Below are 15,555 nucleotides of genomic sequence, written 5' to 3' on the forward strand. Positions count from 1 at the left end.
AGATCACTTTCCCAAAGCTGCTGCTCCAAAAGGGATTACATTGGTTAACCTCTCGCTTCAGCTGACTCTCATCGGCCGGCCTCAGAGCCAGGTCTGTCTGCTTTACTGACTCCACTTTCATCGGGCCGCCTGCACAGCTCAGCTCATCGCCTCTCAACCAGATACCATTGTGCTCCTGGAACACCTCAGTGGACCAGAGCGCTGAGCAAGATACAAACGAGGCTCCCAGATTAAGACACCACAGTTCACTTTGAAGTTTTGTCCGTAATGACCTCTGACCTCCACAGCATTTGAAACGCAAGTGTTGTTGAAAGGAAGAATGATGTTTTTGAAAAGGCTTTTTAAAACCGGTGATTTACCCATTGTCCTGCTCTGTGAGATCAAAAGGCTTTAAGTCGCTTCACATTCGCTCTCCGCACTGGATGTAAACCGGTCAGCCGCTGTGTATAGATTACTCCCATCTCCACTGATGGGAAATGTATGCTAATGGCTGTGATAGCTCCTAAAACAGATATTAGCAGTTAATGGTCCCCTGCTGCTTTGCTGCTGTTTCTCTTGAATGAAAGCCCTTGTGTGCTAAAGGACAAAGCAACATTCTGCTCATAGCCTATCTCGCTGAGTTCAATTTAAGAGGAAATGAATGTTTGGCCCTTGGTAGATTGCTTCCTCCAGCTTCCCTGTTGTTGGCTAGCTGCTGTGTGCTGCCATATGACGAGAGGAGTCTTTCCTCACAGTTGGCTAACGTTACATTATGCCCGCCATTGCTGGCAGACATCTCTGTGAGATATATATCACTGGCAGCACAATAAGGTGAATCATTGAATTAGAGTAAAGTTAATTGGGCCACAGATATCCCTTGCTGACAGCTCGGCTCTTAAACAAACATTTAGCCTCTATCAATAGACCGTTCATGATGCAAGAAGAAGGGACATCACAGAGCCATTTTGTCGTATGAACCTCAGACAATGTCCAGAGAAGAAGGTCAGCACATTGTCGCGAGTTTCCTTTCACACGTAGCACACAACAGGAGATTGGGCGTTTCAGAAGCCTTCTCACTTACTGGAAATACGATTGCAAGTTGCGATTGTAAGTTTAAGGAAGGGATAGGACCTATGGACCTATATAGAGGAGGCACCACCCTATAAGCAAAACAACTTTACGTTTGGAATTTGGTCAGTTTTCTTGCTGAACCTTGAATTTTTCGGACAATGTACATTAATAGAAGTCCCTGATTTGTTGTCTCTACAGTTAAACATTTTGTTACCATTTTGTGTAAATTACCCTTATTTAAGTTTTAGCCAGCAGCGATAGAAACGTCATCAACGGCAATTGCAAATTAGTGGGGCCCTTCAAAATGGGTTGAAATAGGAACAGACTACAGGGAGCTTCTATTGAACTGTTTCGAACATTTGCGTTTCCATGTCATTCAAATCATGTCAGGCTTGCAGTGTGTGAAAGGGACTATAGAAAGCCACTAAAGGTGACACTGTTTGTTTTTCTCTTGAACACATGGACAAAGAGCGGCCCAGTGACCTTTAACTGCAGCTGGATATCTGATGGGCTGCTGTGAGTGTTTCAGAAAGGGTCACTTTCAATATCAGGATGCCTCTGGTTTCTACTGCGGAGAATGGTGCCCATTGTCCCAGGGACATGGGGCATTTGAAGGTAGATTTAGGAGTTAATGAGGTTGTATGGGTGCTTTCCTAGAAGCCTGACTAGAAGACCAAGGTAACCCTAATAGATATGAAGGATCCACCCTTTGATCACCGGTCTGTCCTGATGCTTAACTGGAGAAGCAATAGAGGCCCGGGCAGGGGAATGAAGGAGAGGCTTTCATTCAAGCTTTTGTCTGAACTCTGTCTTCGTGCGTGTCCCTGTGAAGGGCTGGTGTCTTCCTCAGCCTGTCCATCACAATAAGCCTCTTGATTCCTTAATGACTGTGAGAGAAAAGCAAAAGAAGGGGGTAGGGGATGTAACCTGTAATCTATTTTAGAGGACAGTGTTGTTGTATAGACTTGAACAGGTGTTTTAAGCATAGAGAGCTATGATGCAACACTGTATTACAGCCTCTATAATATCAACAACAAGTCAATTAGAAAAGGATTAAGGGATAGAGATCTGTGTGCCCTCAGACTCTCCTAACAGGCTGAAGGGGAATCAGACGGGAAGAGTGAGAAGCTTGTCTGTGTGTCTGAGCCAGCAGACAAACAACAGAGCCAACAGAGTGTGTTCAGGTATCAGTTTTCACAGTGCGGAAGCAGAGATGCAGGGCGGACACTGAAGCTAAACACTGTTTTGATCACTGGTTCATATTGCTTGTATTGTGCGTGTGCAAGCAAAAGAGACTGTCATTAAAAAGGTATGTAAGTATTTTATTGCTTTTGTTCAGTTGGAACACATTCTCGATAATATTCATGACACTTTTAAGCATTACAACCTGACAATCTCATACACTTTGACAGCATAAGTAAACTCGATTGGACAACTTGATGCTTCATATATGGGTTAGCATTCATATATCAACTTTGAAATACATAAATAACGATAACTGTGCATCTCATATCAATATACACATTCAATACATAAATACATATTATGTACAATGGCACAGCATAGAAAGATAACTTGATTCCTTATGAAACAATGGAAAATATACAGATTCCTTGCTTGATCCTCTCATAAATACTTGCTCTCAGATCTCTGACTATAGAATACATAACATGTCCTCCTTAATAAATGAGTGAGAACTCAGTGTGGTGTAATTCACAGTCGATAACATTCAGTGCATCCGAGACCCTGTAATACAAGCCATGAACGCAGTCACATGTTCGTTAAAATAAGCTCACTGAACTTCATGGGTCAAACATGGGAAATTAAGCGCCTGAGTGTGTATGAATTTGGCAAGCACAGTTTTGTGTGTGTGCCGCTTAACTCAAGCAGCCATGTTCACGCAGCTCACTAACTGGAACATCAAGACATGCAGGGTCATGCAAGTGTTCGAGATGTTTATACAAATAATGATTTTTTTTTAATGAGCAGGTTGATAACTGTTTCCTCGCGCCACAGATGATCTTCTCTTATCCCTGAAACCAGGCTGTCCCTAACTTGATTAGCATAAACATTAGCCTCTCTGCAGCTTCATCTTTGTCCCAGGTGTTAGTAGTAAAGGCCCTGTTCACACCTGGCGTTTACATGCGTTATTTGGTGATCCCATCACAGTTGATCAACTCTAAGTACAGGGTTGACTACTCCCAAGATGCATTGAAGACTCATTAAGATTTGATCACTCAGTCCACATTTTTAAAGCAAGGTTAATTATCACAACTTTTAAAGTCGTACTGTTCACTCGGGAGGCGTACAGTTGTTGTTCTCATACTAGAAGACTAATTGCTGACAAGGGGTCAAACACTTCAAGATCTTTGACTAGGAGGAATTTCCAATGAGTATTGATTTCAAAAGTAAAAATGTTTTACAAAAACACACGGGAGAAATGACGTTATACCATGCGTGTATCATGCTGCTTGACGTTGTTGTTGGTATGAACTGACGCATTGGATCTTTCCACGTGTGATCAGATCACTTGATGTGCATGCTAACGCCAGGTGTTAACATGGCTTCTGACTTATATAGGTAAAAGACTGCAGCTCTGCGCCTGACACTGCATTCCCATGAAGAAATGCAAGACCTCACACCCCTTAACCTCCCTCTTTTCCCAGACTAACTGCTGACTGAGTGGCTGCACGGGTTCACCTGCCGGCCTCGGCGTGCACGCCTGGACTTTGAAAGAGAAGCCAATCTGCTGACTCCTTTGACCGCTGGCTTTGAAATGGAGCGTGTTTATTTGACTCAGTTCTGCTATTAATAGCTCTGTGCCGTTCACACGCCCCATTGAGAACTGCTCATCACGTGCGGGTCGTGAGGCTGACTTTGGCACAAACATTGGCTACTAGCACTAACATAAATCAGAGGCTAAATGTACCTGACATTGGACAAGGAGTGTGCGGTCTAAAGTGTGCGAGTATTTGCTGGTGTAGGATGACTCTGTGTAAAATGAGTGCATGACTCAGGGATCTGATGTTACGTTTGAATTCAGTTTGAGTGCTTGGTAACCTGCTTTATGGCACATTCACAATGCTGAAATGAGACTTCGCTATGCATGCATGAATGCTGATCGAACCCTTACAGCACCATTCGTAAGACGTTCCTGAAACGCCTCGGTCATTTGTGTTGTAAGAGGGGAACACTGTAAGTCCTGCCTGCACTACGACGTGGTCTATCATCTTAGCTACCATGCGATGAGGATGTTACAAACCGGGGTTCAGCTGAGGAGTGATACAGAACTAATTTTGTTCATGGATGTCGCAGTGCAGCACGGAATGCTTCGCTTTAGTTGGGTTGGGATAGTCCCAAGGCCGTGGCGATGGTGGCCATCAGGAGGGCGGAGCTGGCCAGGATCACTGCGCCTCCCGACCGGAACACCTGCCGACCGTTCAGGGGCTGGACCGGCCTGAAGGTCTCTACCATCAAGGTTCCATCGTGAAACTTGAGCTCAGAGAACGCCCGCAACTGGAGGAAGATAGAAGATGGACACAAAGGGTCTAAATGTCAGTACAATATTGTATTTCTTGTACTTTCTTTGTGTATTTCCATTTGACACTGCTTTATACCTTTCACTCTTCTACAGAGGGAAACATTACTCTTTACTCAATTATCTTTATCTGACAGCTTTGATTACAAAAAATTATAAAAGAGGTTTTATGAATGGTTATGAAATACCACACATTGCTGACCAGTGGTTCCTCAACTGTATGGTATGTGACTGCTTACAAAAGAGCAGTGTCTTGTTGGGGCCCCTTGTCACATTTTAGATGTCTATGAGGTCCACCAAATTCCATCATATTCCACCTTTTCATTCTCCAAATGGGGCACAATGAGGTAAAAAAAAACAGTATTCCACTAAAAAAGGTTATAGGAACCAAGCAAAAGCTCAAGCAGAGGTTCTCTTTTTTTTCAGGACCCCTTACAAGGTGATTATATACTGGGTCCCTGGAATATTTTAATCCAGCCTATTCATTATACTTCAATTATTACATGGTCATTATGAGAAGGAACACAGTAGAAATGTTTAGTTAGATATCGGGAATTTTGTAACGGTCTCCTATCATACAAAATCTGTTTGGTATTTTGAGCAAAACACTTCATAGACATGTTTTTTAATATATATTTATATATCTGAGACGTATATGCCTACAAATAGTATAATATGAGACCTTTAAGCAAGTTTGCAGATTGAAGTCTTAATGCTAACCTGTTCCATGCTTAGAGGGATGGGACTCTCAAACAAGGTCCAAACCACAGCCTCCGTGCAGCCTGGAGTGGTCAGAGAGCCCTTGTAGCGGTAGTAGCTGGTCAGATTCTGCTCAGCTGGGATGAGTTGTGCCAGGGAGACGGGAAGCAGAGAAGTGTTGCCATCTGAAAACAGAAAAGCCACAGATAAATTGTTGGCATCACTGCTGAACAGCCAGAATTCTTTACTTGCTTATAATTTAACTTTACAACTTACTTGCATTTTTGATGCTTCGTAGGGCATTGATGATGGGGTCATACTTTAGGTTTGCCCTATTCGACGTCTGGAAATATAAATTCACATTTCAGCACTGTGTCATCCTAACATAGTCGGTTCTGTAAAAACAGATTGATCTCAGGATACAGGATTTAAAATGGTTACCTCGTAGAAGAACCCAAGGACTGCAACTCCCTCTGGGTCTGAAAGGGCTGTTGTCAGATCATTGTAATGGTGCTTCATGTGCACAATGTGCAGCTGTTGAGACCAAATTGCTGATGTTACCACTTTCAAACAAAGTCATGTTTAACAGTGTCTGTAAAATAGGAGTGCCTCTGCCAACATTTTTGGTTTGGTTTTGATGTTTGTTACAGAAATTACAGAAAAACATCTGGACCTATTTCATAAAAAACTTGGTGGAAGGATATTGTATAGGTCAAAGAATAACACATAACGTTTTTGAGTGGATCCTAATTCCATCTCTTATACATATATTATATTTGACTTTTTTTCATGCTCTCTCTAAGTGCCTTTTTAGTTTGTTGAGTAGATTCCATGCTTTAAGAATTTAACACTTGACATAGTTCAAGTGAATCAGTTTTCTATCTAAATGTGAGAGAAGGCCCAATTGGTAATTTTGACCATTTAAATATTAAAGATCTCCTATCATGCTATCAGATATATAAAAATATATAAAAAACATATCTATCATGTGTTTTACTAAAAATACACCTCAAAATACCTCATAGCCCTCTATTTCAGCCCTGTTAGAGAATGGCTGATTCTCTGCTGGCCCCGCCCCCCTTTTGAGCAGCAGGCACACTGTGAGTTCTGTGACGAGCAGGCTGTCTGCTCTGCTCAGATGCAGCTAAATGCTGCCGTGATTAAATGCCATAATCATGTTCCAAACCACTTCAAGGATTTCACTTCTGAAACAGTATAGAGTTTAAATGCTTATTTTCTTGCGGGTTTACCACAAGGTGAGTTCTTTTTTTTATGTCCTGCTTTTTTTACACATACTCTCTCCAGTACAGGTTAGCTGTGAGGGTTTATCGATGCTTGCTAATGTAAACAAAGACCATATTACGTCCAAAACACGTCGCGCATTATTTCTGATAGCGACGTTTCTGATAGGGCCGTGGGTGTAAAGCCAGCCCACATTTCCGATATTACGTCATATCGAACGCAAATTTGGATCAGCTCCATTGTACCCCCGTTTTTAGAGATGTGGGTACGGAGTAAAAGAGAGAGGCACTTTGTGAGTTCCCTGGCACACCGGGGACACATATTTATGTATAAAAGACATAAAAAAGTGCATTTTGTATGATAGGACACCTTTAAGTCTGGTGATATTATTTATTCTCAACAAATTCCTTGAAGACCAAAGCTATTGTACAAACATGCCTGTTTATCCAAAGCCTGAAATATCTCATTCATCTGTGCCAGCGAGCTCTGTTTCAATAATCAGTGATCCACATCATAACACTGGGTGACACGTTCCTTCAGCATGAGTCAACCCTTTATACACATTTCTGCTGCTATAAATACTCACTAAATCGCTGAATCTATGGCAGAAAATAGCTCCAAACAAAACACTACTCAAGCCTTTGTAAAAAAACAAAAACTACAGCAATATATTTGTGCCCTCTTTTTAAATATTAATGTATTGAGTAGGAATGAATGGGCTTGAGGCTGGGAGCCACAGTCAGGTAGGAAAGTTAGCATTGAAAGGTGGACTAATGCACTAATTTTCTTTTGTGAGAAAAATATAGAATTTACAGTATATTCACATATGAAAAGTTTAATCCATACAGATAAGATAAGATAAGAGATAAGATGGTACTTTATTGATCCCAATTTGGGAATTTGTTTGTGTAAAAAGACAAGGCATTGTACAATAAAAACAGGAACAGAGACCTGATCCTTAACCTTCACTAAAGACAAGCTGTGTGTGTTGTTAAGGTTAATATACCTCCATGGGATACTGCTCTCCATCGATGGTGTGTTCGGAGCCGGCCCCCCCGTTGTTGCCCCAGTGCAGGTGGAACTGCACCGCCTTGTAGCTGGTCGGCAGGCCTCCATCTGAGACGGTGCTCAGGTGAGGAACTCCCACCTGAACTGTAGAAGGCAAACACCAAAAGTCACATAACAGCTCAACTGCATTGAAGGCTATCTGATGGAACATATGCTCACCTGAGTGGCCGTTGTTCTTGATCGTGCCTCTGAAGATCTGCTGGTAGTTATCAAACTTGAAAGGAGTCAGTCTCTCATCCTTTAAAGTCTTTCTGGTGACGATGTTGATGGGCGACTGTTGTTTTCCTTCACAGTTGCTGTTAGCGTGGTTCCACTTCTCTGGGCCTAAAACAAGAAAAATACAAATTTAAAGGGACATTCAACTCTAAAATCAAAACAGATAATTTTCTTCTGACTTGTAGTCTAAATTGCTGTTGTGATTTGCTAAGTATTGGAGATAATGGTACGAGTTGGCAAGAGCCTTTCACCCATATAGGATAGAGTTCCTTCTGGTTGGTTTTGCGATAGAAGGAAAAAGGTTTTTGTCACCAAGCACCACAAGTTCAGTCACATACTTTATATCACATAAAGCGATCATGACTTCTGGAAAGACCCATTGTTCCTGAGATTCTTTAATTTATTTTTTGGAGCACAACATGAGTGCCATCTCAGGGACTGTAAATCCTCAACCACCAAATGTATTATTGGAGTACCACATGGATCAGTCCATAGTCTTCTCCATTTTCCCTTTAGATTAAATATTTCAATTACAACATAGCAAGTTTCAATCTTTTTTCAATTGCAAACAACAGCATATTCCATGTTTTTTTGCATCATCATAACATAACTGTAACTCTATAAGTATTGCAAGTCAGTACAACTTGTCCAAACATCAGCCAAATCAGGGTTATTTTCTCAAAGTATTTTATTCTGTGCTGCATTTTTTCTATATTTCACTTAGTTGTTACATTACAATTTTGTTTGCACTTGTGGTTGCTTTATCTCCTGTGTGAATTACTTTGTAATTAGCTTTTAAAACCACTATATAAATAAAGTTTTATCATAATCAAACAATGTTTGACTTATCCTATTTTAAAAATCTTACCATTGCAAGGATGATCACAGCTGAACTGCGACTGATAGCACCAATCTGAAACACAGAAATTGGGAAATTGTAGAATTGTCACAGCAAAAAGTGACACTTGTATGACTTAATATTGTAAGTCAGCACAACCACACACACACATACACATACACATACACATACACATACACATACACATACACATACACATACACAGTATCAGTCAGCCTGCAGTAGAGCTGTGCAATTAATCGTATTTTAATCTCGATTACGATTTTGGCTTGCAACGATTACGAAAACAACGTAATCGAAATAAAACGATTATTATTTTTATTAAAAAAAAAAAAAATGTAATTATTAATTTTTTTTTTTTTTGTTTTGTTTTTTTTTTTCAGTTGAATTATACTTAAAGTTCAGGGTAATCAACTGTTAAACATATACTGTTCACATTTTTGTTTCAATAAATGGATGTTTTCAAAGTAAATGGATAATCGTTTTTAATAATCGTGATATCAATTATTGACCAAAATAATCGTGATTAGGATTTTTGCCATAATCGCACAGCCCTAGCCTGCAGTGATAACCTCTGTGTGACACAAGCAAGCCTGAGCCTATTGTGATGAACATATACACTGTCCCGCTGGGTTGTCATGTGTATTTACAAATGTGACCTTATATTTATAGTTGATTTGTTCTCCTTACTGCAAACAGTGGATTGTTCTCATGTTGGTTTAAGTCAGCGGTTTTTACCGGCCATACAAAACCCCTATACACAGGAATTGTCTTCCTATACACAAGAAAGTAGCTGTCTGTGCTTTATCTTTTCGTGCTATCAAAATAAACACAGAGCCAATCTCTTGCATCAGGGAGGTCCCATTGTCACATGTTTGTCTCTGGGTTTATTAATATTTAACAATTGGTTTGCATGATTCCACCCCGTACTCTGAAACAAATATCTGCAGCTATCTAAGAAATCAAATATTTATAAAAAAAACACACATGCCATTGAAAAAATACGAGCAAAGTCTCCCGCTCTGTTATTGGTGTGAGGACTTCTCCCCATTTGTGTGAAGGAAATCTCTGTTTTGTTTCTTTGCCATGTTGGTTAGCTGTTACCTCCTGTTCTGGCGTGATAATGCCTACTGAATATAAATACAGCAGGGGGGCCAACATTCACATTGTATTCACTGGTGCCAACACTCAAGTACTGGTGGCCGGGCATAAAGAGATGCAAATGTATTCGATTTATTTGTATATTGTTGTTATTTTTGAAGGATTTGCAAACAAACAACTGAAGATGAATCTTATAATTCTAAATCCTAAAATCAGAGGTCTCTTATTAGTACAAATCTGACCTATTTATACTTTATTCGGCTCATCATTTTTATACTACTTTACAACATTCAAGTATTTGACAGCTTTAGTTACTATTTCCTCTGGATAATCAGACTAAAAAAAATTAGATTGTTTTTATTTTTATCAATAACATATTTACAAGCTACCCATACATTATACGTTAAGTAACATATACAATATATAAATAAGTTCTTACTTTACTAGATGCAACATTTAAGTGATTAAACCATCAATGCGTAAATAACTAAAAACCCAACAATAAAATACTTATGATATATATATTTAATGTATTCCTATCCATGGTACTTTAAGTTTTGGTTGATGCAAAAAAATGTGTATACTAAAGTCGAATAATACTTTTATTCATGCTTTGTAAATCATACTAATACATAATGTACATCTGATAACTGTGATAGTGTGACAGTATATATATTGTTTTATCATGTAGGAGTATTCTATTTTACTTTATATGTCTATTCCACTTAATTTCAGTGGGAAATTATTGTACAATGTACTCCAATGCATTTATTTGGCTGCTAAATTCACTGGTTACTTAACTAATGACTACATTAATACAAAACACAGCTCATAGAAAATAAAGTATACCGCTATAGATTCAACTAACTGTCATTTGTATAAGTATTTGAATATAGTTTAATCTCTAACAACTACAGGACAGAAATAATAATCGTTTAATAGTAGGCTATAACACAACCTGGAGCTATTTACTTCCAATACTTTATACAAACCTTGCTAAAATAATTCAAACTAATACATTATAGGCCTAATATAACGTTTTCAACTCGATATTTATGGTCTGTTTTATTTAAACAATGAAACGGAAAACTTCCTCCTTCACTGTCTGTGAGTAGAAATATCTATTTTTACGACTTTTTGTAGCGCGTATTTCTCTCAGCCAATCAGATTTCTGTCCGCACAATTCTTGACCAATAAGCGCCGGGCTTTGATCTCCGTGAGCCGTAGCGCAAACGAACAATATGGATGTGTTTCAATGAATCTGAGATATCTGCCAAGAGAGCAAAGTGAGGAAACTGTGAAGAAGAAAATAAAAGGCAGTGCAAAGAAAACCAATATAGGCCACGTCTGCGTGCGCGCGGCGGAGACAGACGGAGGTTTTAATGCCATTGTGTCGCGCGAGCTACACTGTGCTCTGTGGAGGCGGCATACATTTCAAACTAAACACGATCAAAAAAAGAGAGAGATTGAAACCCTTTGCCAGTCCTTTGTGTGCCAAAACGGCTCTCCAACTTCGAGATGAGAGGTTTAGGGTTCCCACATGAGGACTGGTTTGCACTCGGTCTTTCTTTTGCCAATGCAATCACAAAAAATGGTATGGATTGTTTGAAAATGTTTCCTTTTTACCCCAAAAACTCAGAAGCCTCTCGGACACCGCAGCATTAGGCATAGCTCAGTCAAGGCGCTGCCGTTTGGAGGCGCAGCGATGCTCCTCCTCAACACTGCATGATGAGCGCACATTGAATAGTGTCAACTGGAGCTTTTCCAAAACAAATATACTGCCATAATAGTTGACATTGTTTTTGCGTCACATAGGTGTGTTTTTTTTACATAATGTGTCTTGGGCTGACAGCAAGATAATTTACTACACCTAATTTGATCATATTATTCAAAAGACACATTAAAAGAAGAAAATACTTGGAATTCAATCGAAAGAAGCACGGGAAAGCCTGTGACATTTTCTTCCAAGTGTGCGCATTAGTTAACATGACTAATAATTAATCGCACCAACAACGACCTCAGCCGCCAGTCATTACTTACTCATAATTTACTCTATTAGTGTCGGTTCCAAACCTCTGGGCTTTTCTGTCTAATTAACAAGTCACAATCCCCCGCTGTTAATGTGGAGACATTGGCGGAGAGCAGCTCGGCGCGTCTCTCTGCGGCAGCGAGGACCCAAATGTCTGCCATTGGCTCAGTGTGCAGAAGAGCAGGTGCACGAGAGGGAGAGCGAGAGAGAGAGGGAGAGAGACCTGTGTCGGGACTGAGAGAGTCTCAGCAGCTCGGTCGGGTCTGCCTGTTTTTGCTTTTGGCTCAGCTGATCCAGGATCCCTGTATCCTCTCGTCTCCTTGAACATGGAGCTTAGACGGCAGGTTGCAGATGAGCGCGTCGCACACACATCAGTGGATGGACAGGACAAGACAGGGCAGGTGTGTGTGTGCGCGTCACGAAGGCGGTTTTTGAGCTGCTGATCTTTGGTTAACGATATATTTTTTTGGCAGATCATCTCTCTCAATGTTTTTTCGGATTTCTGTCATTGAATCTTTGGATTCCGCAATAAATCAACTTTCTAATTGAACAAAGTGCCTAGCACGGTTGAAAACAACTGGTAAAAAGCAACTTCACCTGCTGTTGTCGTTCTGATGTATTAATGCACAAAAATGTGAATTGCTCGGATGTGTATTGCGCAAAATCAAATAGCGTTTTAACTCGGATATAAATCATGTATCCCCTGCATGCTTTGATGTAAAACAACATCACAGATTTTGATCAAAATTATAAGAAACATGACAAAAAATTCGGCAGAAGAAATGCTTGTATTAAAAGATAAATTACTCACATTAATTAACCAACAACATTGAACATTTTTGTATATGTAGGAGAGGAATTAAGACATATTTCCCAGCTCTGGATGAGGGCACTCACCTGCTCCTGAGCAGAGGGTCCAGCAGGATGCCAGCAGAGCGGGCAGGATCAGTTGCTGCATGTTGGAGGCAAGGAAACGCAATGACTGTTTTTTCCAATGTGATCGCATTCTTGCAGGGGGTCTTATACTTATCTATCACCATACCCCGACAGGAAAAGAAAGAGTGGCCCCTCCCCCTTCGGGCATCGCCTCTAATAAAGCTCTCCGCTGATAAGAGGGGGGCCCAATGCTCCCGGTGTGCAGGAGCCACATCTAATAATGCAATCATTGCTGTCATGGTGTTGATGGAAACTCTTCCTGTGAGAGGGCGGTGTTGGGGTCTGATGGTGTTAATCATTAATGCAGCCTGAGGCTCCACAGGTAAGGCAAGGTGGCCCTCAGAGAGAGAGAGAGTGATATCCTTATAGGAGGACTGAGCGCCCTCCTCCTGTTCCTTCACATTAAAGGTTAGAGTCATTCTGTTTCACACTGGCACTATGCTTTATGAGTTAAGCATATTTTACCAGCTTGTTTCTTCTATTTTTTTAATGTTTAAAGTAGCACTTGACACCTTTGACAGCAATTATAAGTCTTTCATTGAACATTTGTTGTGGTTTTATTTTAATTGTAAAGCATTATTTTCAAAGCCACCTCCATTCTTCTTTTTTAAACAAACATAATGTCAAAGACAAGGGAAGTACACTCTCGAAAAAAAATAAAATGTAAAATAATAGCATTCATTATTTTCGCAAAAAAAAGTATGTACATTATCAGAAACAAAAGTACTTTTTACAGAATGGTCCCTGTTCGGAAAATACTGAATGTACTCTTCCAATGTCAGAGTAGCACATGATAACAAAGGCCCTAGCTGTGTACGTAACAGGATGTATGATTATCTAGAAGAGCAATGAGCTGACAACCATTAACATGATGATTCAGCCTCTATGGAGGTAGACATATGAACAGCAGGCACGTGCACACAGACAAAGTGGGCTTGAGCCCCTGCCATTTTCTTCCTCCAGAGAAAGTGCCCTTTTTTCCCCTTTTTATTTTTTTAATAAATGAATATATATCTAGCAAACTGCTGTTTGCGCACAGTTTCCCTTTCCAAAAATATATTGATTGAATACAAAATAAAAATATCAGGTCGGGAGATTAGACTGAAGTTCCGATGCTCTCTCTACCCTCCCTCCCTCCCTCCGCGTCTCGCGCACAGCGGTGCGGACATCGGCAGTCACTTCAGACAGACAGGTAGCAGCACCTCCCACTTTACTGTCCCATGTTATGCCAGCTTTTCTTGGCTTGTTTGAAGCTGAGTGGTGATGAACAAATGACTAAACTGCCAGTGCCTCGAGTTTACAGCTAATTAGCCAAAAGACAAAAACAAATATAGGCTATTAACAGAGTTGGGTTACAAAGTAACGCGTTACTTTGTAACGCGTTACTGTAATAATATTACTTTTGTCGGTAACAGAGTAGTGTAACGCGTTACTTTTATAATTCAGTAATCACACTACAGTTACTAACATTGCCCCGACACGCGTTACTTCGTTACTTTTATAAAATCAGTCATAATCACACTGACAGACAAGAGGGGTTTCCACCGCAGGTTTATATGTACGTAATCTGCGCGACTTGCACGTCCACATCTCCGCGTGCAGTGCTGCATAAACATGGCTGAGTCAGCGATAACTTTCGAGGGGTGGAGGTATGCCCATTATTTTGAGTTCGTCCGAAGAATAGACAGGAATGTGACGGTGAGGTGCAAACTGTGTCCAGGCCAGAAGCTGTTATCCACTGCTGTAAACACCACGTCAAACCTCAACAAACACCTGCAAAGAACACATGCTAAGGTGAAGCTAATAGCTAAGGACCCCCGAACCCAGAGTGAGGATGTTGTGAGTGCGCCGCCGCAAGAATTTGGAGGACCGGTAACCAAAGCAGAGATGAACAGGCTTGTAGCATCCTTCATAGTAGAGGTAATGTTGCCCATTTGCACAGTGGAATCACCATCGCATCGTTCAGAGATATACTGCGCAAAATACAGATAGCAGGAGACAGAGGACAGCCATGGTCAGAGCTATCTGAATCAGTCTTATGCTGAACTAAAGAGAACATTTGAAACTTTAGCAGTCTGCGTGATCTGCCTGCAGGGAGGGGCTGGCCGGCCCTGCGAGTAAAGTAACGAGTAAAGTAACGAGTAAAGTAACGAGTTACTTTATGTAGAGAGTAACGAAGTAGTGTAATATATTACTTTTTTTTAAAGTAATATGTAATATGTAATATATTACTTTTTTTTAGTAACGACCCCATCTCTGGCTATTAACTAAGGTAGGCTACTAGCTAATGGATAAGTTAGCTCAAGGTTTAGCTAAGGCAATTTATCATGGGCATACAGGCTAATGTACTGTACTTAAGGGGAGACACTAAATGTGAATACAGTAGAATGTGTATCTAATAACGTCATCACAATCGCCACATTGATATGCAAATTAGGCGTTAACTACACTAGTAATAAACTACTATCTTATCTCTTATCTGAATTAAAATGCGCTAATTTGCATGCAGTTACCAAGGCATTGCAAATCAAATCAAATCAAGTTTTATTTATATAGCACATTTTTAAAACGATTTTTGGTTGAGCCAATTTGCTGTACATACAATAAAAACACTTTACAACAAATACAACAGCAAAAATAAAAAATCACACATGTCAGGAGTCATGTGGAGTGCTTATCAAATTTAAAAGCGCTATTGAAGGTCACTCCAATGTTCATGACAGAGGGGAGGATGTTTTTATTGAGGGAGCCCAGAATTTCAACCGGAGAGGCTGGAGGTTGGGGTCCAAAAAAGATGACCTCGGTCTTGCTCTCGTT

At 40.3% G+C, this 15,555-nt stretch overlaps 1 protein-coding gene across 1 annotated transcript; it reads right to left on the reverse strand.

The window, feature by feature from the left end:
- Nucleotides 1-2,351: 2,351 nt before the first annotated feature.
- Nucleotides 2,352-12,809, reverse strand: ca4a (carbonic anhydrase IV a). The gene is made up of 8 exons (XM_034113586.1): nucleotides 12,700-12,809; nucleotides 8,682-8,726; nucleotides 7,757-7,921; nucleotides 7,536-7,681; nucleotides 5,729-5,821; nucleotides 5,564-5,630; nucleotides 5,309-5,472; nucleotides 2,352-4,566 (listed from the first exon to the last, which is right to left on the reverse strand). The coding sequence occupies exons 1-8, from the start codon at nucleotides 12,806-12,808 to the stop codon at nucleotides 4,387-4,389; spliced, it is 969 nt and encodes a 322-aa protein (XP_033969477.1). The 5' UTR covers nucleotide 12,809; the 3' UTR covers nucleotides 2,352-4,386.
- Between the last annotated feature and the right edge of the window lie 2,746 nt (nucleotides 12,810-15,555).

The sequence above is a fragment of the Trematomus bernacchii genome, unplaced genomic scaffold, assembly GCF_902827165.1.
Source record: "Trematomus bernacchii unplaced genomic scaffold, fTreBer1.1, whole genome shotgun sequence".
Lineage (NCBI taxonomy): Eukaryota > Metazoa > Chordata > Actinopteri > Perciformes > Nototheniidae > Trematomus > Trematomus bernacchii.